This window comes from Papaver somniferum, chromosome 9, assembly GCF_003573695.1.
Source record: "Papaver somniferum cultivar HN1 chromosome 9, ASM357369v1, whole genome shotgun sequence".
Lineage (NCBI taxonomy): Eukaryota > Viridiplantae > Streptophyta > Magnoliopsida > Ranunculales > Papaveraceae > Papaver > Papaver somniferum.
Window position 1 is genome coordinate 79574528 of NC_039366.1, and position 24901 is coordinate 79599428.

The 24901-nt window shown below is 40.4% G+C and overlaps 2 protein-coding genes across 3 annotated transcripts; one reads left to right on the forward strand and one right to left on the reverse strand.

The window, feature by feature from the left end:
- Positions 1-275: 275 nt before the first annotated feature.
- On the forward strand, positions 276-6462 carry LOC113308619 (protein DETOXIFICATION 42-like). Its single transcript, XM_026557077.1, has 14 exons — positions 276-616; positions 1943-2033; positions 2202-2323; positions 2441-2653; positions 2760-2938; positions 3123-3258; positions 3639-3735; positions 3837-3937; positions 4485-4648; positions 5003-5074; positions 5160-5276; positions 5374-5469; positions 5573-5694; positions 6038-6462. The coding sequence occupies exons 2-14, from the start codon at positions 1963-1965 to the stop codon at positions 6078-6080; spliced, it is 1533 nt and encodes a 510-aa protein (XP_026412862.1). The 5' UTR covers positions 276-616; positions 1943-1962; the 3' UTR covers positions 6081-6462.
- LOC113308620 lies at positions 6397-8786 on the reverse strand. Of its 2 annotated transcripts, none has more exons than XM_026557079.1 (3): positions 7577-8786; positions 7161-7497; positions 6397-6860 (listed from the first exon to the last, which is right to left on the reverse strand). In XM_026557079.1, the coding sequence occupies exons 1-2, from the start codon at positions 7812-7814 to the stop codon at positions 7181-7183; spliced, it is 555 nt and encodes a 184-aa protein (XP_026412864.1). In that variant the 5' UTR covers positions 7815-8786; the 3' UTR covers positions 6397-6860; positions 7161-7180. The 2 variants fall into 2 exon arrangements, with proteins under 2 accessions (XP_026412864.1, XP_026412865.1); XM_026557080.1 differs by having other exon boundaries at positions 7583-8785.
- Positions 8787-24901: the final 16115 nt, after the last annotated feature.

Here is a 24901-nt window from a genome sequence, read left to right on the forward strand (position 1 = left end):
CATCCTGATGTAAATTAAAAATAAGAAAAAATATTTGAAAATGGGTAGATGAAACTGTTTACATCCCGGCTATTTTTATATTTTCGTCTATTTAAACAGTATCAAATTTTACATGTCTTTTTCATCCAGAAATTGTTGTTATTGGGTTAATTTACCAAGTCTGTGCAAAAAGAATCCGGAGTTGCAATGGGACATTGGAATTCAACGTGTCTCACTATTTATTTGCAAATGCATGATCGTGTTTAGTTTAGTTTACTATTAGAACCTTCTTACGGAACAAAACAATTCAGTTTAAAGACATGTAGTGGAATGAAATTACCAAATTAATGACTTTGTTCTTAAAGAAACTTATACTTATACCTTTTTTCTTACTTCTTATGGCCGAGTTTTCTACTTTATTGGTGGCCACGAGACAGAAAACACTCGGAGATTAGCACTTACATTTTGATTTGATCATCATTATATATATAGGCGTGTGCCAAGATTACCTAGTAGAAGAGAACACAAATCATTTGGTTTCCTCTAATCATCATCGTCAGTCACTGAGTAGTTTTATCGCAGGAAAAAATCAGCAAGCTGAGAGAAGAGGAAATACCATCTACCGCTAAAAATTAAGGTATGTATGCATGCATGCATGCTTAATCACTTTCATGTTATATTCATCAGTTAATTTGATTACTATCCTTAGTAGGATTTTTTACAATATGCCAGATTTTCTATTGCTACCAACTCTTCAATTATTAGGATCACCAAATATTTTAAAGAGAGAAATTGATTTAACTAGCTTAAATCCTAATACAAAAATGGGATTGAACTAGCTAGAAGTTAAAGAGGGTCATGATTAATGATCCAATTTCCAATTATAGTTCTATCCACCTACCCCGTTTGATAAGAAGTTAAGAAGTGTGTCAAAATTCACTAGAATTGCTCCACCAAATTGTGTTTGTGGGGCTTTATTAATGTAGCTCTGAATATCACAGACCCTAAGTCATGAAATGATCAGTATATATAGTTGGTAGAAAAGAAGAACACCAGGAACCGAAAAAATGCTGATTTCTCCTTTCCGAACGGTACACTTGGCTAGCCAAAGAAAAAAATCAAAAATGTCCGTGAGAAGTAAATGATTTGAGCACTGCACATTCGTTTCTTGCTTCCTCCTTAAAGCGGGTAGTTTATGATGTTGATATGGATGGGGGCGTAACTGCTTAGTCCCCACTCATACCTAAAAATGCAATTGTATTTCTTGATGAAGGAATCAAATCAAACTAATGAAAAAGTTGGGTTTAATGCATTCATTCCCAGATTAGATGTCCATTTATTGAATACGCATGGATGATTCTTCTTCTTGAAATCATCGTACATAACACTAGCCTAAAGAGACAAACTTGGTAGTAACAGAGAACGAAAGTAAAACAGATGTTGAAATGGAGTGTTTTTTTTTGTTGACATTAATGGAAGTTTTTCGTCTTCTTCCACGAATTCATTTCCTTAGACGCAATTGATTTATTCATGGTGTTTCATCACCTGCTGCCGTTTGGTCTTTCTTCTTTACAGAAACTGCTAAAGAGAATAACCTGCCATTTAAGGTATTATTATCACTATTATTACTACTAATAATAAACAATAGAGTCCATAAATAAATACAGCGTTCTATTATTTTCTTCTCTAATCTTTACTTCACTTTCCCAATTTTTTCCCCCCTTGATTGATTCTGTCTTTTGACAGAGTCTAAAATCTGGCAAGAACTGAGTAAGAAAACTACTGGAATTTTCACAATTTATGCTTTTGACATGAAATTTTGATGCCTGTTTTCATGTTTCAGACATTTCTTTTAGTTGAATTACATGTTGTCACTCATAATTTTGCGGTGTATATACAAAGCTTGATTGTTGGTACTTTGTTTGTATCTCTGCATGTGAGTAATTCTCATTTTTTCTTAAAGGTGAAATCTCTGTTCTCCGTATGGCCGAGGAAGCTAATCTGAATGAAAAGAAGTGGAGTATGCCGGTTTGTGTTTTCTTCAAGGATGCAAGGTGCACTTTTCTCTGCAAGAATGGACTTCTTTTTTTTTATTTAAAAAATGTACAGTGGAGTCCTCTTTCCAGGGGATCCTATTTTAGTACAATTGAATTGGATATCTGGGCATCCTTCTTCTTACCAAATTTTGGAACTGACAATTGCTTCAATGATTGTCCTGGCAGGCTTCTTTTCAAGAAAGATGAGCTTGGGGTGGACATATTACGAATAGCAATTCCTGCAGCATTGGCTCTAATGGCAGATCCCATTGCCTCTTTGATTGATACAGCGTTCATTGGCCATATAGGTTTGTTGTTTTGGTTATTTAAAAAGTAAATGATGGACATGGATTAGCTGCCAATTGGCATCTTTCTGGACATTCTAGGTTTGAGAAACTTAGATGAACATGTTTTGAAAACTGTAGGTCCAGTTGAGCTCGCGGGTGTGGGAGTTGCTATTGCTGTATTTAACCAGGTATCAAGAATTGCTATATTCCCTCTTGTCAGCATCACAACTTCTTTTGTTGCGGAGGAAGATGCTGTTAGTAGAATGAATACTGAAGGTAAACTAGAAGCTGATAACATGGAAAAGGCATGTCTGGAAAACAGTGAGGTTAAAGAACTGATCACTAAAGCTGGTATGTCAGTACTCTTCTCTCAACTCTCAGAGGGAAATGTCGTGGTTCATTTGACCGTTCAAGCATGGTAATAGGATACTTATTGCTATTTGGAATGTCAAACCAGATACAGGAAACACAGCGAACAAATACGACAATTATAAGACGGCAAAACTTGAAAATGAGAAGAGACACATTCCATCAGCATCATCAGCACTGGTCATTGGAGGGATACTTGGACTTGTTCAGGCTGTTTTCCTGATTTTTGGAGCAAAGCTTCTCCTGGGAATCATGGGTATAAAACATGTAAGCAAGCAGCATCATTAAATAAATGGATCTTTTTAGGTTGATTCCCCAAAACTTGACAGGCTTAATAAGCGAACATGATATTTTCTGTTTGTCATTGTTACAGTCCTATAAATTTAAAGGAAATGTTACAATGTTGTGTATCATAATTAAGTTGCATATTAACGTTTAATTGTTAATATAGGGGTCTCCTATGCTAGCCCCAGCGCAGCGATACTTGATATTGAGGTCTCTTGGTGCTCCTGCAATACTTCTCTCTTTAGCCATGCAAGGGATCTTCCGAGGATTCAAGGATACAACAACACCTTTATATGCTACTGGTAAGATATCATCCACAAAACTTGTTATGTTTCTGTTGCTATAAAGATTTTTGTCCACCCAAGTATAAGATTCATTCATACTTTGTACTGAAACCACTGCTGAGCCATTTTATGTGTGATTCAATGACTCCTGACTGAGTATAAGTGTAAGACATAGTTAATGTATCACTAATGAAATAGGCCTCATGACGGGTAAGCACAAACAAAATCCTTCTCTTAGTTATCTGAGTTTGGGAACATGAACCGCGATTCGACTTTAAGAAATAATATTTGGGTATAGTTTTATGAGATGTCTTTAAGCAAGTTTCCTTTGCTTCATCTTTTCTATTCGTTTTTAATATTGCATATAGCTCTAACTCATTTTTACTGAATCAATTTAGTGGCAGGAGATGTAACAAATATCATTTTAGACCCGATTTTTATCTTCACTTTAAAATTGGGAGTCAGTGGTGCTGCCATTGCACATATTATTTCCCAGTAAGTTTATTACCTTCTCTAGTTTTCTTTTTCTTATTTCCCCCCCTGTTATACTATCACATAAACCTATGAAATTTACCAATAGCATGTGATAATTGCAGGTACCTACTCGCAGCAATACTGTTATGGAAGCTAATGGAAAAAATTGATCTCTTACCGCCAAATATCGGGGAACTTCAATTTAGTCGATTTCTTAAAAATGGTAAGGGTACTTTAAGCTTATCAATAAGCTGGATAACAGTAGATAATTGTACACTGTCATTTGAAATATCTTCTTCTTATGTTGGCGTACCATATTTCGAGACAATATGCCATTCTACATGCATGATTAGTTTTTTTTCGTTTCTCCAATCTTAGTAGTACTTGTATATAAAATTAGGGGCTGCTCATTTAAAGTTTTCCTTCATAAATGCTCAATTCAAAGCCTCAAAGGGTACATTTTTCACTGTGTTTTGCAAGCCTTCAATTTACTGTTTTGCACCATAAAAACTCTAGGTAAAGTCCTGTCTCTTTGACTTTCACATGTAAACCTTTCCTGCTACCACTTCGACATATACACTGTTGTCTTTCAACAGCCCGTGGTAGGATTTGCTGATTGTTAAGTACTATGCAAGCTTTAAAATTACTGCCTTCTGTTTCAGTAAGCAAAAACATTTGTCCACGTATATTATTAGTTGAATAACCCTTCGAGCTTTACGAATTTCTTCTGACACATACCCATGCCTCTGTTCGTGGTTCTTGTTATCCAGGTGTTCTTTTGCTAGCAAGGGTAATAGCTGCAACATTTTGTGTGACTTTAGCAGCATCAATGGCTGCACGTCATGGACCAACAACCATGGCTGCTTTCCAGATCTGCTTACAGATTTGGCTAGCATCATCTCTTCTTGCTGATGGGTTGGCGGTTGCTGGACAGGTAATAAGTGTACCATTTCAATGACTAGTGTTACAAAACACAAATAATATATTAACGTATCAAGTTTCACAACTGTCAATACGTGCTGCTGGAAATTATATAAGCACAAGTGAAGTTCAGCTATAACCACTACTATATAAACATGTCTGAAAGTAATCACCTCGGATGAGCTCAATTCTGATTTTACGATGTGAGGAATTCTGAATGTTCTATGCAACACAAAATCGAGTTTTCTTTATTATCTGGCACAGCGGCAGATGCCTACTGTTAGATAAAGGGTTTTCCTCGCTAAATTTGGATTGTAGATTTTCTTGTTCATTTATAGTTGGATTCAAAGGTTTTAAACTCCTCCAGGCAATACTTGCTACTGCATTTGCTGAAAAAGATCTCGAGAAAGCTACATCCACTGCATCCCGGGTACTGCAGGTACTGTTGAATAGGAACAGATTGAACTGATACAAACTTGTGGCTGAGATTTTCTGATATGTTTATGCATCACATTTTTCCACAGTTGGGTCTGGTTCTGGGTTTGATACTTTCTGTCTTTCTTGGAGTGGGTCTGCATTTCGGTTCGCGTTTATTTACTAATGACAGGAATGTTCTGCGTCTCACAAGTATAGCCACACCGGTATGGTCAAAGTGCAACTGCACTAAGAATTCGTCTTTTCTTCTACACCATTTTTCAAATGATTTCTAGCTGAACTTTTTTCTTTTTGCCCTGTCAGTTTGTAGCAGCGACTCAACCAATCAATGCACTAGCCTTTGTTTTTGACGGTGTAAATTTTGGAGCATCTGACTTCATATATTCTGCTTACTCCATGGCAAGTTTACTTAACATTGCAAATTAATTCTGCAATTAGTATAATTGTTACTTTATTCTATTTGAATTTGATGTTAATCCTTTATGCAAATTGACTTCTTCAGGTTCTCGTGGCCATTGTTAGTATAGTGTGCCTGTTTCTTCTTTCTGCAAGCCATGGTTTTGTTGGAATCTGGATTGCTCTTACCATTTATATGAGTCTGCGAATGTTTGCTGGTTTTTGGAGGTATCACATTATCAATTTTATGGCCTTCATTTTTCTTACTTGTATTTGTCGTTCGTTGATGAAATGAAATCTAGTAAAATGTTACGACCTTCAAATATTTGTCTAGTTGTATTCAAAGATGAAGGATCCTACCTACCAGGTAGCATTTCTCAAGCATTGAACTTGAAACAAAATATATATGCAAACGAATTTTGAGCTGTTTACGTTGATGTTCTCGGGACAATACCGGTTCCTTGAACGAAAGCCAGTGTACCAACATATCGGAATTTACAGTTAACTACATTACATAATCTCCATCTTCTGACATTTCGTATCCTCTCTTTGCTGCATTTTTTACTTTCAGAATTGCAACTGGGAGTGGACCGTGGCACTTCCTCAGAAGTTGATTTTGCTTGCTTATTATGGGACATGGGTATGTGCCGAGTAGTTTTTGGCTCCATGCCAGTTTTTCCTTCAACTCGGGGAGTTGTACATGCTTTATTCGTGGTGTTGCCATGATCGGGATCAATGACTTCTTAAGAGTGACATTCCGGCAATTAGTTCTGTGGTAGGATACTAGAAGGTAGCACAGACTTACCTCATGAATGCTCTTGTGAAGGTGAAGTTTGTTGCGCAGTTGTGCCTAGTGAATGTAAATGGTTATTATCATTTTCTTGTACACTTCTGTTACATGATCGTTAGGGTCTGTTTCACGTGGTTGTCTTTTTTTTTTTTTTTTTTTGAAACTGGAAAAAGAATTGTATTAAGAAGGATTACGAGTTTACATGAGATGCGTCTTCCAGCAAATGAACATTTATATTGCTGGGAGGAGAAGTAAGCCAAACTCCACTCATCCTTTCAACTCTGGCAACATTTGGATAAAATGTCAGCGACCTTGTTCCTTTCTTTTGGCACATAACAACACTGCCAAGACGTAAAAACTCTAAGAACACTTTTTATTTCAAAAATTAAATTGTGGATTCTCCGTTCTATATTGAAGCTTTCACAGTTTACAGCATCAGCCACCACCTTAGAGTCGAGCTCAAAGTGTACATTCTCCATCTCTCAGTTTATTTGCCCGTTGCATCGCCTCCGATAAAGCTTTACACTCAGCCTGCTCTGCACTCCATGCCTCAGCTAGGTGCAAAATGACTAGCAGATAAAATCGTAACTCACTGTCAAGAAATCTGTCAAACCATACACAATTGCTCATCAAGACTTCAGCAAAGAAGTTGGTACATAAAGGATATTACAGTGAGACGCAAATCATTCCAAAATAGGATAGATTTTGGTATTTTAATTTTTCATAAATCATGTTTCAAAAAAACTTAAGCCAATAATCAAGGAAGACAAGAGAAGAGAAAACAGGTAATTAACCAAACTATAAAATCATGGAAATGTTGGATAAAACCTTGTATATCAAAAGAAACAGAACCGATTAACAACCAAAATAGGGGTGTTACAAGAGATGAGCCACTCTAACTAACCTGAACATCATTCTCTTGTTCTACTTTCGACGTTTCTTGGGGAGTCGGCATCCATTATGTGGAAGGTTGGTGACATCCTGTACGTTTATAATCTGATATTTGGGTCCTAATGCTTCTCTCAATCGCAAGACAGCTTCTTTCTTTTTCCTGAAATTAGTAAACCCTTTGACTCTTACTACGACTGTATTCGCCTTAACATCTCTATCGTCGACACTTTCTGTTGTATCCAATCTTTTTAATCCAGTGAATCCAGTTCGTCCTCTAGGTGGGTTTGTAAATTGAAAATTATTATCCATCCTAGGACCTCTGGATGGCGAAGAAGATTGACCCAAAACATCTGCAGTTCAAATGACAGAAACCCAATAAATCAGAAACTGACAACAGAATGTGAGTTGATGAAGTGAGTATCTGCTTACTACTACCCAGATTAGGAGAGGAATCACGACGGAGATAAGAGAGGGAATCAGAAAGAGAAGATGATGTTCTATCAATAACATCATTTTCTTCAACGAAATTAGGCAACCAAGTGTTGCTGCGATTGTTGAGGAAACGGGTTGAAGATGGAACTTCAATCTTCCTAGCAGCAACAAGTGAACCAATTTGGTGATGATGAAGAAGAAGATTACTTGTTTTCTTTAGAAAAGCCATCGCCATTGATTGATTTTGCCCTTAATTCCCAAAAGAGTAAAAAAGAGACCAGATTTAGGATTCAAACGAAACCACCGAGTAACATAGAAATAAATCTAAAAAGATATGACTTTACCATTGAATACCAACAAAAAACCCTAAAATATATTCACTTCATCATTGAAAAAAACAAACAGACAAAAACAATTATAATCTCACTATGGAGATTGTAAAAAGAGTGGAAAAAACAACAACATCAATAAGATCCAGTCCCAACAATTACAATCTCAACATTGAAACAATTGCACATTTCCAAACAGGCAAGAAACGAAAAGATGCTTCTACAAAATCAACACTAAAAAGAGTGAAGGAACAACGAAAACATGGAGATGGCCCCAACAATTACAATTTCCTTAAAGTGTAACTAGTTGATCAATTAAGCATGAATGACTAACTAGTTCTACCTTGTATATCAACATCTTACATATCATAGCAACTTGAAATGAACAACAAGGACTACCAATTTAACAAAATTAAGTCGAACCATTTATCAGAAATGACAAGTTATGATAGCTAAAAAACCTGAAATTTCATTAAATTTTAATTACATACTTTTGATTCTTATAAACCCTAAAACAGAAAGCAACATTAATGGACAAAACCCAACCTAAACACAACCATTTACACTCAATATAGTTCACAAAAACATCAAATCTATATCATGAATCCGTTTATATCTCAACATAAATATGAAACCCATCAAATAACAAACATAATCTAACAAATCAGCCTTAAATAACATCATCTCAAGAACAATGAAACAAATCACAAAGGGTTTTACAAAAGAGATTGAGAATAATCGAAATTATGATTTTGATTTGAGGAAGAGATAAGCGAGTTTCTTCTCATCTTCTGGTAGACGCCTTCTTCTTGTGCTGCTGCTGCGGCTCTTACCAGTTACCTCTGGGAGTCTGAAGTGCTTCGGAAAAAAAAATGGGAAACTTAGGCAGACCCAAAAAAAAAAAAATTCTCATTGTGCCCGCAATTAATTTTAGGTACCGTGACATCCATAATTATTTCCGTGACACCCATAATTATATGAAATTATTAAAAATGTCTACATGACGGATTATACATCAGGGGTATAATTGGCAACGTAACTTGGATATAATATATATAAAAATCCGCGCCTTGGAATTTTACAAATTTTATATCGTTGGAAATCTTTTTAAGAGAGCTATGCAACGAGTACAAACAACAATATCAATTTTTTGTTTTTCACGAAAAAAACGGGGGTGATCATCATTTTAGGCAAAATTTCGAAAACTGACTACATAACCATTATGCAGCCACCAAAAAAGATGCATAACACATTTTGCAGACGCATAACGAATTATGCAACCATTTTCTCGACTGCATAACAAATTATGCATCTATAACAAGTTATGTAACCATTGTTTTGGTTGACTTTAGTGTGTACATAAAAAATTGATGCATAATGCAGTATGCATCCATATTTACGGATGCATATCAGGTTATGCATCTATTTTCTCGATGCATAAAAGATTGTGCAACAATTTTCTTGATGCATTATGCAGTCATATTTTCACGAGTGCATAACATGTTATGTAGATACTGTTGTAGGTGCATGACAAGTTATGCAACCTTATTTTTTGTTGATTTCAATACTAACAAAAAGGTAGTTGCATAACGGGTTATGCAACCATTCTCTGGACTGCATAACAAGTTATGCAAACAAAAAAAGGCTGCATAACTTATCATGCACCTACAATAATAGCTGCATAACGTGTTATGCAATCATTTTCTGCACTGCATAACAAGTTATTTTACATTTGCATTATATACCTGTTTATGGGTGAAAATCGTTTGTGCCGATTTTGGTAATTCCGGTAAGTGAGTGAGAAACAAATCTAAACCCTAAACAAATGTACTGCACGGGAGTACTTTAGATTCGAGAGATCAATCTGTACAACTCCAGCCTAAACCAAGAAATGGCCATTCCGGATTTGCTTCGGTCACAAAGAGGAGGAGAAGGGCTGGTTTAGGGAGGGAAGCGAAGAGAGTGTTGAGACCAGAACAGTTCTGGAAGAGTATTACTTGACTTGTATCAGAAGGTGAAAGCTTTTGGGAAAGCTAGCAAAGTTGCCTTTCTGAGTATTGTATTTCTCCTGACCAAAAACTTGTTGTCTTGGTGGAAATAGGTAAGACCTATTTATACAAGTCTAAGTGAAACGTACTCTGGCCTCGTAAGAAAAAGAAACGGATGAGTTAAATGGGAAGAGGTGGTAACGCCTGGTATTGATGGAATTGATGTTTCATAATGAAAGAGCGTTTCACCATTACTTCCTGCATTTACTAACCGTTTTATTCTTAATACTTTGTCTTGAAACGGGCATTTATGTATGCCACACGCTGTAAACCGCCAAACCAAAACCCTAAAGAGCATCCCCCAGTTTGTGACATGTATTGATGTCTCGAGTGTTTTCGTGGAAAACGTGTAGCATGTCGCTGGTGTTTGATAAGTTGAGCTTGAGAGATGTGCCGGCTCAGTGGCGACCTTCGACGGTCGAGATTTTGCATCTTAAGAGAAATCGTGGCCTTTGATGTAGGCGCGGCATTGGTAAAGTGCAAGGGTTGCACGGCATGTGCCAATGGCTTGTGCGGAATGCCTTGGCTGTAGGTTGCACATCGGGTGCAAGTGGTAATGCCAAAATGCAAGTGTTGCACGACATGTGCCAATGGCACGCGTAGAGGCTTTGGCCCTAGGTTTGCACAACTTGGCATGATAGGTTGCAAGGGTCGCTTGGCATGTGCCAACGACGCGTGTGGCGGCTTGGCCCTAGGTTTGCACGGCTTGGCATGCTAGGTCGCAAGCGTCGTTGGCATGTTCCAATAGCGCGTGTGGCGGCTTGGACCTAGGTTTGCACGGCTTGGCATGCTAGGTCGCAAGCGTCACTTGGCATGTGCCAATGGCGCGTGTGGCGGCTTGTCTCTAGGTTTGCACATCTTGGCATGCTAGGTCGCAAGCGTCGCTTGGTATGTTCCAATGGCGCGTGTGGCGTAATGATTGTGCGGCTTGGTTTTGGCATGGTCGCCATGATTCTCAGCAATTGTGCGGCTTGGTTTTGGCATGGTTGCCATGGTGCGCAGCGATTGTGCGGCTTTGGTTTTGGCATAGTTGCCATAATGCGCAGTGATTGTGCGGCTTGGTTTTGGCATGGTTGTCATGATGCGCAGCGATTATGCGGCTTAGGTTTTGGCATGGTTTCCATGGTGCACAGCGATTGTGCGGCTTTGGTTTTGTCATAGTTGCCATGATGCGCAGTGATTGTGCGGCTTGGTTTTGGCATAGTTTCCATGATGCGCATCGATTGTGCAGCTTAGGTTTTGGCATAGTTTCCATGATGTGCAGTGATTGTGTGGCTTGGTTTTGGCATAGTTGCCATGATGCGCAGCGATTGTGCGGCTTAGGGTTTTGCGTGTCGAAACCCTAGTTTAGCATTTGAAAAAAGATACCCTGGTAATTTTTTTACGTAAGTGCATTAAATGTTCTAATAAATGTGTTTAGCGTCACCAGTGACGTCATGCTATGCGTAAGGTTTTACAATTTTACCCCTTATCTAAAAACCACCATCAACATTAAGTCCCCTGCTTAGCTTGGAACAGGGCCCTTGTTGCAAGGTAAGCATAAGATGGTGACAAACGAGGATAGAACTGAGACAGTAAGTCGTGAAAAGGAGCTAAGGAGACTTGTCTGACCTTTTTTCGAGATGTAAGTAGAATTCGCAATCCTTGCATCTGGTAGCTTTGTATAAATCCCAGTCGTTTATATGTTTTTGTGGCCAGGCTTTGGAGCGCGAGGCGAAGCTGCTAGTATAGACTGGGTGTGAAAGGGACTTGTCAGTATTAATGAGCCTGGAATGGACGCGGGTCGTTTGGCAGAGCATGGCGTTGGAAAGCATGGTGTTGGAAAGCATGGTGTGGCGCGGATTGGAAGTTGGCGCGGATTGGTAGCTGGCACAGATTGGGAAGCTGGCGCGGATTGGCAGCTTGCGCAGATTGGTAGCTGGCGCGGATTGGGAAGCTAGCGCGGATGGAGTGCTTGGTGGGACCGGTGCTAGCAAGGAGGGTGTGTGCGTTTTTGGAAGTGGCCAAGCTTGCTATTGCGGACCCGGCTTCCTTTCTCCACACACGGCTTTGAAAAGGGAATCATTTCCCTATTCGAAGTTCCCTCAATTATCACGCCTATATATATAAAAAGGGTGTTCTCCTTTTATCTTGCACCTTTGCTCTTCTATACCTTCGTGTTAGCGGCAGAGTGACAAGGAGAGTCAGCATTCCAGGCATTCTTCTGATGCTTCTTCTTAAACTCTTTATATATTTTTGTATGCCAGTACGAAAACTCTAGCTGTATATACGTTTCGTATGTACCCATAGAAAATACTGTTCTTCCATGTCCTCGTAGAATCGAGTCATAAGCGTGATTCTTATGAACCCATAAACTTTTCCTCATGAATACTGCGGCAGTATGTTTATGAAAACCTAGTTGCTTAGGGTTTTCTTTTTTTTTGGTGTGGCTATGTGTGGGTGATAATTTCTTCTCGTCTTCCCCTGTTGGTGCAGATATCTTGTTACCAAAGCACCATAAGAAACTCCGAAAATATGTCACCTGAACAAAGTCTTGCTTCACCAAAAGACGTTGGTAGCTCCAAACCAAACACGGATGATGACTTCTTCACAAAGCCCCTTGCCGCAGCCCGGAAAAATCATCCAAATTTCGTGCCAATTCTCTTGACTGGTTCAGATGATGAAAGGAGGACCCGTTCAGTCCGACCAGAGAGCATAATACAGTTTTGTCTTCATAAAGGGGTGTACTCCGCTTCCCATATTGATTTCAGAATATGTCAAAGCTCGTTGCGCTCCTTTGGTAAATGGATTGAGTTTATGGTGAGCTAGGAACATATAAGTGCTAATTTGACTCGAGCACAGATCATTGACGTTGTTAGGGCTTCCGCAAATCTTCAAATTAGGAAGGACATCCCTGGTTTAGTTGTTTTTATCTCCAGATGGTGCCCGGATACTCATACAGTCGTATGCAGGTGGGGTGAAATGACCTTCTCCCTAGAAAGCGTGGCCCTTCTGCTGAATCTTCCCGTAACAGGAAACCTTAATATCCAATTGTCAGAAGATGAAGAAAAGATGCGAGCTGATCTTGTTGCGAAGTCGAAAGATTTCTTTCGGAAAGAGAAAGAAAAGTGTTTCTACGGCTGGTGGGTGTCCCAATGGTTCCCGGATGAGCTGGAACCGAGTCTAAAGAGTAGTACACTTTATGTTGCGGCATTCTTAGCTCTCTGGTTGTCTAGGGACGTTTTGGATGCCGGTTCCGACAAGAAAGAGATAAGACAAGAGCTTCTGGATATTGTCGTAAGGTTAGCGAGAGGTGAAGTTCTTCCCATTGGCAGCTTGTTCCTTAGTTCTATGTATACGCATTTGGATCATTTGGTTGCGGATATGCGTGTTTCGAACGCTTTTATGAAAGTGGACTTGTATGTCCATGTTGCTTTCCTTCAAGCGTGGTCATGGGAGCATTTCGAGAAGTATGCTCCGAAACCGTTACCTTCGATTCCCGCGAGCTGCGGTGGCTCCAGAATACTCCGATGGGTGAACAGGCGCCCAAGAGCTGGCTTGAACTTGGTTGGTTTCCTTGATAAGTTGCATGAAGTCGGTTTTCGTCCGTGGGCCCCGGTGCATGCGTCCGTAGTTCAGGTTAACACCTTTGCTTCCGCTCCGAATATGGCTTTGCTTTCCGAAGATAACCTGAGTGCTGGTGAAGATTTGTTTATGCGGAGTTTCATGCCCAGTTATATGTCGTCTTTCTTTAGGGGATCGTTCCAAGTAGCTTCTTATAATATTGATCGTTCTGCTCGTCACATGGGTTTCGACCAAGGGGTCCCTCTTGCTCGTCAGCCGGTTGTTCCTAAGAATTCGTTGCTTGTTGCTCTTAATGCCAGCGTTCTTGAACCGGATACGCGTCTACCCTTCTTTCCTTCGGAAAGAGTTCCTTCGACGACTTTCAAGTATAGTGAGTTCTGGAAAGATGAGTTCCTTACTATCCGGGGTTTTGTGAACCATATGGTGGCGAATGCCCGTTGTAGACCCACTCCTGAGGTTTTGGCAAAGCATCCAATGTTGAGAAATCCTCCTGCAACTAAGCGAAAATCGCCTGGTAATGTGGACAGTCCCCGGGTGAAGGAACAGAGGACGAAGAACCGCGCTGGCGGATTCCGGTCGGTTTTGACAGACCCGACGACTCCCGTATCTTTCAACTCCTCCAATATTCAGGTAGGTGTTTCCTCTTTGCTGGTTCAACTAAAACGTGTAGATTTTTATTTCGTTTCTGAATATTTGCATTTTGTTTCCACCAGGGTTTCGGTAGTGTTAACGCCTTTACTGCACTTGCTCGTCGTCAGGAGACAACAACTCTTTCAAAAGAGGTCGGCAGTGCTGAGCCCTCTCGTGATAGGGAGGATTCAGAGAAAGAGAAGAGTTCAGAAGATGAAGGCAGTTCTTCTGACAGCGGCACTGGATCTTCTTCGGGAAGTAGTTTGGTAAGTCTTGCACACGTTTTCTTCCTTCTCTTCTTCTTTTTTTTTTCCGAAGAAAAACGTTTAACTCAAGATTGCAGGAAGGGTCTGAGGAAGGGTCTGATTCTGGAGACAATTCTGAGATAGAGGTTCGTGAAGATTTGCCTCAAACTGTGACTGCTACTGGCACCTTGGAGATGGAAGTTGATCAAATGAAGAGCATGTACACGACTCGAACAACGGAGGATGTTCTGATGACCGTTAATGCAAGCGTGGGAGAGAACCCTTCGCCAGTCGTGGGTCTGGTTGCAGGTGCCCCTTTCGATCCCCCGTACTTGGTTCCTTACTCAGGTCATGTGCTGGTCGAAGACTTCAGTGTGCTAGCTAAGTACGAGGTGTTGTATACAAAGATCTGGGAAAGACATGGACACATTGCCACGCCCAGGAAGATCACCAGTCGATTCTCACTGGTCAAGCGTGTGGAAGAAATCTTGTCTTCAGTCGAGGACATGTGCGAGGTGGCTGGCCATACTGTTTCTGAGGACGTCATCACCAGTTGGAAGTATCATCATGATATGTGTGTAGAGAACGAGTTCAACGTTCCATGGTTCGTTAAGGGCTTCGTTGAGATCCAGAAATTGAAAACCGCAGTAGTCAAAAGTCTTTCTGCGGATGAAATTGCACAGCAGGAGGAAGAAATCGAAGAACTTTCCAAGACGTTGACTCTGAAAAGAGCGGCTCTCGAAGATGCAAGGGTGGCTTTCTCCAAGAAGAGCAGACCCTTGTTGGAAAACTTTCCCTGAATGTTTCTCTGTCTTTTTTCAAACTTTCACTTAGGTTTTTTTTTTGAAAGGCACACAGGGTGTCTGGTTTGAAGTTTGAATGATTTTTGATAGACGGTTGGTATTTTTTGAGAATACCAGATTATTTTTGAAATGAATGGTTTTAATAGTATTGTTCTGATTATATCTTGCGGATATTGATTTCGTGAAAGCGTGTGCCGCTAGTTAGCATAAGATGAAATAGGATGATGGTTTTATCGAGAACCTAAAAGAATAAATCGTATATTCCATCCAGTCTAGACTTACTCAGTTTTCTGGATCTTCTGGTGAAAACAAGATCCTTCCCGTGTAAAATCGGCTTTGTATGTAGTATTGTCGTGACTACGGAAAGTCCCCAGTCGCTATGGAGCTTCCTGTGAAGTCCCCAGCCATCTCTTTGTGGATCACGCCTGGTAACCAGGTTGTCTGGTAATCGAGTTATAGATCCCAGAACAAATCGCTTGTTTTCTCCGTCCTGAGGTCTGGATCGAAGTATGAGATCGAGGATTGAAAACTGGCACTGTATCCTAAAGATCAATCTCCCACTGTGGTCGCTAATTGTTTATGGGTGAAAATCGTTTCTGCCGATTTTGGTAATTCCGATAAGTGAGTGAGAAACAGATCTAAACCCTTAACAAATGTACTGCACGGGAGTACTTCAGATTCGAGAGATCAATCTGTAAAACTCCGGCCTAAACCAAGAAATGGCCGTTCAGGATTTGCTTCGGTCACAAAGAGGAGGAGAAGGGATGGTTTAGGGAGGGAAGCGAAGAGAGTTTTGAGACCAGAACAGTTCTGGAAGAGTATTACTTGACTTGTATCAGAAGGTGAAAGCTTTTGGGAAAGCTAGCAAAGTTGCCTTTCTGAGTATTGTATTTCTCCTGACCAAAAACTTGTTGTCTTGGTGGAAATAGGTAAGACCTATTTATACAAGTCTAAGTGAAACGTACTCTGGCCTCGTGAGAAAAAGAAACGAATAAGTTAAATGGAAAGAGGTGGTAACGCCTGGTATTGATGGAATTGATGTTCCATAATGAAAGAGCGTTTCACCATTACTTCCTGCATTTACTAACCGTTTTATTCTTAATACACTGTCTTGAAACGGGCATTTGTGTATGCCGCACGCTATAAACCGCCAAACCAAAACCCTAAACAGCATCCCCCAGTTTGTGACATGTATTGATGTCTAGAGTGTTTTCGTGGAAAACGTGTAGCATGTCGCTGGTGTTTGATAAGTTGAGCTTGAGAGATGTGCCGGCTCAGTGGCGACCTTCGACGGTCGAGATTTTGCATCTTAAGAGAAATCGTGGCCTTTGATGTAGGCGCGGCATGCCAAAGTGCAAGGGTTGCACGGCATGTGACAATGGCTTGTGCGGAATGCCGTGGTTGTAGGTTGCACATCGTGTGCAAGTGGTAATGCCAAAATGCAAGTGTTGCATCGCATGTGCCAATGGCGCGCGTAGCGTCTTTGGCCCTAGGTTTGCACGGCTTGGCATGCTAGGTTGCAATGGTCGCTTGGCATGTGCCAATGGCGCGTGTGGCGGCTTGGACCTAGGTTTGCACGGCTTGGCATGCTAGGTCGCAAGCGTCGCTTGGCATGTGCCAATGGCGCGTGTGGCGGCTTGGCATGCTAGGTCGCAAGCGTCGCTTAGCATGTGCCAATGGCGCGTGTGTGCGGCTTGGCCCTAGGTTTGCACGGCTTGGCATGCTAGGTCGCAGCGTCGCTTGGCATGTGCCAATGGCGCGTGTGGAGGCTTGGCCCTAGGTTTGCACGGCTTGGCATGCTAGGTCGCAAGCGTCGCTTGGCATGTGCCAATGGCGCGTGTGGCGGCTTGGCCCTAGGTTTGCACGGCTTGGCATGCTAGGTCGCAAGCGTCGCTTGGCATGTGTCAATGGCGCTGTGGCGGCTTGGCCCTAGGTTTGCACGGCTTGGCATGCTAGGTCGCAAGCGTCGCTTGGCATGTGCCAATGGCGCGTGTGGTGGCTTGGCCCTAGGTTTGCACGGCTTGGAATGCTAGGTCGCAAGCGTCGCTTGGCATGTGCCAATGGCGCATGTGGCGGCTTGGCCCTAGGCTTGCACGGCTTGGCATGCTAGGTCGTAAGCGTCGCTTGGCATGTTTCAATGGTGCGTGTGGAGGCTTGGACCTAGGCTTGCACGGCTTGGCATGCTAGGTCGCAAGCGTCGCTTGGCATGTCCCAATAGCGCGTGTGGCGGCTTGGCCCTAGGTTTGCACGGCTTGGCATGCTAGGTCGCAAGCGTCGCTTGGCATGTGCCAATGGCGCGTGTGGCGGCTTGGCCCTAGGTTTGCACGGCTTGGCATGCTAGGTCGCTAGTGTCGTTTGGTATGTGCCAATGGCGCGTGTGGAGCAATGATTGTGCGGCTTGGTTTTGGCATGGTCGCCATGATGCGCAGCGATTGTGCGGCTTGGTTTTGGCATGGTTTCCATGGTGCGCAGCGATTGTGCGGCTTTGGTTTTGGCATAGTTTCCATGATGCGCAGTGATTGTGAGGCTTGGTTGTCATGATGCGCAGCGATTATGTGGATTAGGTTTTGGCATGGCTGCCATGGTGCGCAGCTATTGTGCGGCTTTGGTTTTGGCATAGTTGCCATGATGCGCAGTGATTGTGCGGCTTGGTTTTGGCATGGTTGCCATGATGCGCAGCGATTATGCGGCTTAGGTTTTGGCATAGTTGCCATGATGCGCAGTGATTGTGCGGCTTGGTTTTGGCATGGTTGTCATGATGCGCAGCAATTGCGGATTAGGTTTTGGCATAGTTGCCATGATGCGCAGCGATTGTGCGGCTTAGGGTTTTGTGTGTCGAAACCCTAGTTTAGCATTTGAAAAAAGATACCCTGGTAATTTTTTACATAAGGGCATTAAATGTTCTAATAAATGTGTTTACCATCACCGGTGACGGAATGCTATGCGTAAGGTTTTACAATTTTACCCCTTGTCTGAAAACCACCATCAATAATACCACATGCATATTATGAAATTGTTGCAGCATTTATCTACCTCAAGCACCTAATTGGCTAATCACTTATCACGAACCTGCCTATTAAAATACACTATCCTAAAGTAATGCAAATGTACAACATGATATATAATGAATCAAGGTTGATATAAAGATACAATTATCAAGAAGTGTTCCAGTCAAAAAATCAAACTAAAACATCACAACGAAGGTATGCTATTTTACCTATTAAACTGAAATGGTTGTGCAAATGACAGTACATTTGCTACAGATTACTAATAAGTATCAAACATGTCTACGTACTCACATTATAAAAAGGACCGACTAATAATCTATTTGAGTGTGCAAACACTTACCTACCTCTGCTTCAACGAATAAGCTTAATCCAACAACTAGAAAATGTGCTAGAGCCATGCATCAATAAGCCCTGACCCATCAAAATTTCGATCTTGAGAAATCCTCAAAAATATAGCCCGAGCATCACTTTTTAAGCTGAAATGAAAGATTCTCAGCTCCACTGCCTCCCCAAAATACCTCCCTCCATGTTAGATGTAGGTCATTACTCCGTAAACTGAAACAAAGATTAATTCTAAATTTGCAATATCACCTTGTGATCTGTGTTTAAGGAAGATGAAAATGGACCAGCAATTCCAACTCCACCTTATATTGTTTGCAAAATGGAATCCAGAACTTGGCGAGACGAAAAGCCTCTAAAAGAGCGTAAAACGTCAGCTCTGACCCACCGTCATCGGACAAGTAGAGACTGAAATTCGCAGCTTGGTAATTGAAATCCATCACTAAAAAAACAATGTTAATCACCATTATTGGTGGCTCTACTGTCCGCAGTACATACAAATACACACCAGGTAAATTCTCCTCATATCTGCAATTAAACAACGCGAACGCCAAAATTGAATTCTAATTATAACGACAGCGCAAGAGCAATTAAAATATAAGGTTTAGAGACTGTTGTTCATACAACCACCGACTCCCAACATAACAGTCCACTGCTAATGATTTCGAAGGATTTCTCAAGTGTGTAATTGTGTTATGTGATTGTCCGTTTTTCTACATGATTACCTAGGACAAAAACATTTCCTAGGAAGACATAATTCGAACCCAATTTCATTCACACAAGTGAAAATTTAAACACAACCACATAATTAAACACCCAATTACCAGATCTAGTTGATACTTGGAGAAACAAACAACTTCGAACATCTCTAATTCACTCTCTGATTCAGTGATTACCGGTAATTATATCAGATCTTAAATCTTCTGTAGATGAGCACTCTCCAGCTAGATCTGCGGTGGTTCTCAAAGTCTGTAGATACAGGGAAACCATTAAACCAAAACCTAATGGAACAAAAGTGTAATCAAGAATTTTTCTCTTCATTGCATCCAGACAAGAAAAGTTCATTCATCGGGGAGAAAGAAGAAAAAGTTTTGAAGAATAAGAGAAAAACAAAAGAAAAGACGAAAACATGATTTTATAAGTAATGGGTTTCGGAGGAATTTTCCTCTATATAATGGGTGCGCGCCTAAAATTCTGTGTCCGTGGGTTTCACGGTGGAGAAAAACTGAAAAATGGGTCTCCTGTAGTTTTCACAAAAAAAAATTAGAGGCGTGCTTTCAAGTCCCGAAGTCCTTTTCCCAGAAAAAGGTATTCAGGTGTTTTTGGAACCATGTCCAGGGTATTCCATCGTACGGAGTGGTCCTTCTTATTACAAGTCAAGTCATGCAACAAATGGGTTTTTCCCCTCACTGGTGTCAGCTTATTCAACAATGCATTACCACTACATCTATTTTCTCTCTTGGTGAATGTATCTCCTACTCCAGCCTTCTTCCCTACTCGAGGACTGTGGCAAGGTGATTCTTTATCACCTTTCCTGTTCATTATATGCATGGAAGGATTTAGTCGATTAATACAACATGTAGAATCAGAAGGACTCATCAAAGGTGTGAAACCAGCTATGCAAAGCCCAGCAATTACTCACCTATTTTTTCGCAGATGACTGCATCTTATTTAGCTTGGCTTAAGGTAACTATATTCAGAACTTAATGGTTGTGGTTCAAAAAATCAGCTTACTTTCTGTCCCGCTAATCAACTATTCAAAATCAAGTGTATGTTTTAGCTCTAATCTTGTGAGGATATTCTGCACATGCTTAATATGCAACAGATGACTACTCAACTTATTCACTTCAGGAAACAAGTCACAATGCTTTGTTGGAACCATTGACAAGGTGCAATATCGATTACGAGGCTGGCAAGGAAAGATTATTAATCATGCGGTACGGTCTACTCAAATACAAGCAGTTCTCAGCTCAATTGCCAACTTCCATATGAACTACTTCAGGATGCCCGAGAAAACAATTCAAGCTCTGAATTGAATACAGAGGCAATCCTTTCCTAAAATATTTGGTGGACTTGGTTTTAAAAATCCTCAGCTATTTAATTTAGCAATGTTAACCAAATTGGAACAGAAACTAGTTACAAAACCAGATGCCCTAGATATTTTAAAGATAAAGATCTACTCTATGATGGATATGGCAGAGTGTTCTTCAGGGGCTACAAATTGTAAGAAAGCACTATATATGGATTGTTGGTGATGATTGTTCTATTAAGAATAAATGGTTATCTAACTCTATTATGGATCCAATAAATATGATATTTGGTCATTCTACTACCACTTTACAACAATTCACTGATGATCAACAGTGGAACATGGATCAGCTTCAACAATTCTTCACGCATGAGAAAATCAAGCACATTCAACAAATCAGGTTATTTCCAAACACTAATGATTTAATTGAGTGGTCTCTCATCAGGTCTGGAAAATTCACTGTAAGTTCCACTTATCACCAACTCATATTGTAACAAAAATAATCACAACATTCCATTACACCATTCACTGAAACCTTCTGGCTTAAATTGTGGCATTTAAAACTACCATATAAACTATTAGTTTTCTTATGGAAGTTATGCCATAATATCCTCTCAGTATCTGCAGTGGTGTTCAAATATTCAAAAGATAAAAGTATGTTTTGTCCTCTATGTAGTGCAACTACAAAAACTACGCTACACCTCTTCATCCAGTGCACATTTGCTCGAGCAGTTTGGTTTGTTGTTTCAGAGTATGTCCTTCATCATTTACTGTCTATCAGCAATTTGCATGAGTGGTTACACTCGTGGACTAATGGGCAGAATCCTATCTCCTTCAAACATTCTTCACTGTTTCATTTGATTGTGGTCACTTTCTGGAAGATATGGAAAACTTGATGTTCCTTTGTCTTTCAACACATTAAACCCAATCCTACTAGTACCGTTCATTGCATATATTACTTTTTCAGCTCATATAATATATACATTGCCTTATATCATGATGTAAATACTCCTAAGTCAACTTTTCAGCATATGCATTGGTCACCTCCTCATGCATGATGGTTTTGCATTTTTGTGGATGCTTCTATGGGTAAAACTAATAATTCTTCTGGTTTGGTTATGGTTATTCGCAATGATGGAGGAAAGTTCTTAGCTGCCAAAGTTATCTCACTCACAGCTAGAAATATTTATCAAGCAGAAGCATTAGCAGTGTTAGAAGGTGTGCAATGGGCTCAACAACTGAACTGTTATAAAATTATTGTACAAACGGATAATAAAGGTGTGGTTGAAGTTGTTACCATGTATAATGATGAGTGCTAAAAAGTGCATATTTCTATATATTTTTCTTGGCATTTAACTCATCTTTTGTGCATTAATTCTACATTTTATCCCATATTATGTATTTTCATTGTTTTCAAGAATAAATATTTTTCTTACTTAATTTTGCATTTTTAGGTAATAAATAAAGTCTGGATAACTTGCGGAGCGGAAAAGAGCTGAAGAGTGGTGAAAAACCGGAAGAAATTACGCAAGGAAGCCGCAAAGAATGGAGCGCACGTCCAAAAAGCTAGGAATGGGCTCAAGAAGGAAGAATTGTTCTTGAAGAAGATATGGGCTTGGCATACCCAAGGCCCAAAACCCTTACCCAAACCCATTTTATATATCCATACCCGTCTCCATTCTCAACCGTTAGATCGGATCCATCTCATCATCCAATGGTCGCTTCTTCATCGTTCTTCAAAATCTGAAGTACCTGCAAAACACCATAGTGCCTAGATTCCAAGCCTTCAGATTAGATCACATTTAGATCCTACGGTCGCTTCTTTGCCTGCGCATCAAATCTCGATACTTCCGCTTAACACTTCAACATCTAACCCCATCTAGAGTCGTTAACTTCGTTGTATCAAGACATCCGACGGTCGATACCAGCCTCTTCAGGTGGAGCCGTCCGATTCACCTACCAGCTTCGATTCCAGTGGCTCAGCTTCGCCAACATCTAACTTTGATGATCCCGCTCAACACCCTAAAAACGGATACCCTATACCCTAAACTGTCGACCCATTATTTTCCTCTTTCTTTCTTCTTCTCCTCCACCCGACAGTTGCAGAGCTGCAACTGCAACACCCATTCCGCCACCATACCTCTTCCACAACCACACCACCTTCTTTATCATCACCACCACCTACCGCACATGGTAACTTTCAATCAACTTCATCAACATCACACGATTTCAGTGACGTGTGGAATTGATGAGAATGATTGCATGTTATCAATCGAAGCTAGAAAAGGCATGGGAATGAGCAGTGAAGTCAGAGGAAGGATGGGTCAGCGATTGATTGAAGAAATTGCGCCATCAAAGTAAGATTTTACGAAACCCTAATTTCTCAATTTTGGGATTTTTATAGAAAACCCTAATTTCTGTTAGGAGAAGCAATGAATTAGTTATGGGTTCAATTTGTACTGTCAAAAATTAGGTAAATCATATACCTAATTTCACTGTTTGAATTTGGGTATTTTTCTATAAACCCTAAATTGGGTATTGGGTATAAAAAGGGGACTGTGGTGTGTGTAATTTTCATGCTGGACTAGCCAGTGTCCAGGACTGTGAAGTTCTGTTAATGTTCAATTTCAGTTTCAAATCAATTTTAGTTAATTTCAATTTCTGTTTGTTTTTAATTTTGATTTTATCTTTTAATTTCTGTTTGTTTTTAATTGCAATTTAATTTTTGATTGATCATGTTTAGTGCAATTTCAATGTTTAACTGTGAATCCCTGTTAGTGCTTTAGTATGAATCATTGTTAGGTTAATTTTAGTGGTGTAATGTATTTAAGTTTGTTTAAATCACTTTTAGTGTCAACTGTTTAGGTTTAGTTTTGTGTTTAATCATGTTTTGTTCACTGTTAGTGGTAGAAGTTTAGCTTTGAAGCATTGGATTGATTGAGCAGTGGGAGAAACTAGTGCTCACTAGTGACTGTGAGCAAACTAGTTCTCTTCCCACTCTAGTAGTATGCCTAGGCTCACCTTCACCATCTCACCTTCACCATTTCACCTTCACCATCTCCCCTGCCCTTGGCTTAGGCCTTGGTTCCATTGTTCTCTGCTTGTAGTTTCATTGTACTGTCACATTTACTTCACTATTACCTTGTGTTTATTGTTTTATCATCCATTGCCTCATTATTTCACTACTATCTTCATCACTTTCACAATCTTTTGTCACTGCTTTGTTTAGTGCATTGTTGTTTAGTTCTTTGCTGTTTAGTCATTGTCTTGTTTAATTTTCTTCATTGTCTTTGCCTTAGGCTAACTGCCTTTGTATTATTGCCTCACTGCCTTCTTCCTCTATCTTTGCTGTTTTGGCCTAGAGCCATTGTTGCTCATTGTTACCTGTCTCTCCTGGTCACTTCTTTTCTTCTTGACCAAAAACTCTCTAAGCCCACTGTCCATTGTTTGTACAAACTGAAGCCCAGTTCACTGAGGCAAAGACCCAGTTCAATCCAAAGATCAAGCCCAGTTCAATTCACATCAGAAACCAACTGAACCCAAGTTCAGCCCATCAAAACCACTGAAAGCCCAACTCATTCCAAGGGTATTCATAACCCATTAGCACTCAAAAGCCCATTGATTATTCATAGCCCAATAGCAATTTAGAGCCCAAAGTAGCTAAATACTCCAAACACACCCAGTCTCTGTGGATCGACCCGTACTTGCACGAGCTACAACCGACGACCGTGCACTTGCGGTATTACTGTAGGCCCGCGTTTTCATTTCTCTTCAATTTTATACACTTTCCCGGGCCCACCAAGTTTTTGGCGCCGCTGCCGGGGACCATTTTGCATTTAAATATAATATCTTCGGGGCCTACCAAGTTTTTGGCGCCGTTGCCGGGGATTGGTGCTGTGTTTTTCTTGTAGTTTTATTAGCTATTTTTGCATTTCACTGCATAGCATTTGCATCTGCATCTGCTTCACTTCATTTGCTGTTGGACCTGCTGTTCTGAACCTGTTTTTCCTCTGCTGGGACGCCACCAAGGAAAAGAACCAAAGCCCAACTGGGTTTTTGCAACAATATCAGAGCAGCTGGGCTGTGCTTAAAAGGTAACCCATTTAAGAGAACCCGAATTGTGGGCTTCCAATTTTTAATTATGGGCTTGTAATATTAAAGCCAATTTTTGGGCTTCTCTTATTTTCTGTTGGGTTTGTAATAATTTTTGTGGGCTTGTTTGTTTAATTTGTGGGCTTGTATTTAATTTTTGTGAGCTTGTTTAATTTGGACTGGTATTTTGTATTCTGGGTTTTTAAACCCAGCTGAGCTTGTAACCGATCACGCT

Bases quoted from the DNA above. Each gene is read 5' to 3' on its own strand.
- LOC113308619 (XM_026557077.1), top strand. From the start codon at position 1,963: ATGGCCGAGGAAGCTAATCTGAATGAAAAGAAGTGGAGTATGCCGGTT. The intron at 2,324-2,440 runs GTTTGTTGTTTT...TGAAAACTGTAG, and splicing joins AGCGTTCATTGGCCATATAG to GTCCAGTTGAGCTCGCGGGT. The intron at 4,649-5,002 runs GTAATAAGTGTA...AAACTCCTCCAG, and splicing joins GGTTGGCGGTTGCTGGACAG to GCAATACTTGCTACTGCATT.
- LOC113308620 (XM_026557079.1), bottom strand. From the start codon at position 7,814: ATGGCGATGGCTTTTCTAAAGAAAACAAGTAATCTTCTTCTTCATCAT. The intron at 7,498-7,576 runs GTAAGCAGATAC...TTTGAACTGCAG, and splicing joins CTCTCCTAATCTGGGTAGTA to ATGTTTTGGGTCAATCTTCT.